The sequence below is a fragment of the Chinchilla lanigera genome, unplaced genomic scaffold (assembly GCF_000276665.1).
Source record: "Chinchilla lanigera isolate Chin_1 unplaced genomic scaffold, ChiLan1.0 scaffold00038, whole genome shotgun sequence".
NCBI lineage: Eukaryota > Metazoa > Chordata > Mammalia > Rodentia > Chinchillidae > Chinchilla > Chinchilla lanigera.
In genome coordinates, this window is record NW_004955439.1 from 20874579 (window position 1) to 20875408 (window position 830).

General features: G+C 65.2%; 1 protein-coding gene across 1 annotated transcript in view; it reads right to left on the reverse strand.

The window, feature by feature from the left end:
* Igf2r (insulin-like growth factor 2 receptor) overlaps window positions 1-181 on the reverse strand; it is a gene marked incomplete in the record, with an annotated part of 119845 nt that extends 119664 nt beyond the window's left edge. The window contains 1 exon segment of the mRNA XM_013517350.1: window positions 1-181. Coding sequence (XP_013372804.1) covers window positions 1-3 — 3 coding nt within the window.
* Between the last annotated feature and the right edge of the window lie 649 nt (window positions 182-830).

The following is an 830-nucleotide window of genomic DNA, read 5'->3' on the forward strand; positions in this document are numbered from 1 at the left end:
CATCGCTCGGCCGCGCTGCGGAGCTGGCCGAGGAGCGGACGCGGGCTGGGGGCAGCGGGGTCCGGGGCCGCGTCCTGCACGGCTCGGAGGTGGAGCCCGAGAGGGACGACACCAGAAGGAGCGGAGCAAGGCGGCGCGGCTCGGCACCGCTGGGCGCCCCAGAATCGCTCACGTGACCGCCCCGGCGCGGCACCGCCCCGCCCCGCCTCCAGCTCACGTGACTCCCTTGTTCAGGTGATCGCGGCGCGCGGGGCTCCGCCCAGGTCCGGGTCACGTGAGCGGCGCCCTGGCGGGACAGGAAGCGGCGCGGGCGGGGCGCGGGAGTGAGGTGTCTTCCGATGCCTCTGCGCTCGGATGGTCCGCGCACCCGGGCCTCGGTTTCCCCGCCTGCTGCGCCGTGAACAAGTGTGCCCAGCCTCGATCAGCAGTGTAGAGTAGATCAAAATGCCAAGGCGAAAAATTCCGTAGCACAGCGGCGTTGATGCCGATCCGTGCGAGGTAAGAACACAGCTTTCTTGGGCCCCACATGGAGATTTTCACCCTGTGCCCCGAGGACCTCGCGCCGCCTTCTCTGGGGACGTGATTTCCCAAGCGTGGGCTTCCTGGCGCGGAAGGCGGCACAGGTACAGCACCATCGGCATGATTAGAAGTGTGACTCTCCAGCAAGTGCCGCCCAACAAAGCTTCTTCAGCTGTCCCATAGGGCCCATACTGTGTGACTGGCTGTAAGCCAGGCAGCGCACATAGAGGACAAACTGAAAAGACCCCCTCAAGAACTTACTTCCTTTGCAGTGAATAAAGACACAAAGCTGGTGGCATAGCTCAGTGGTA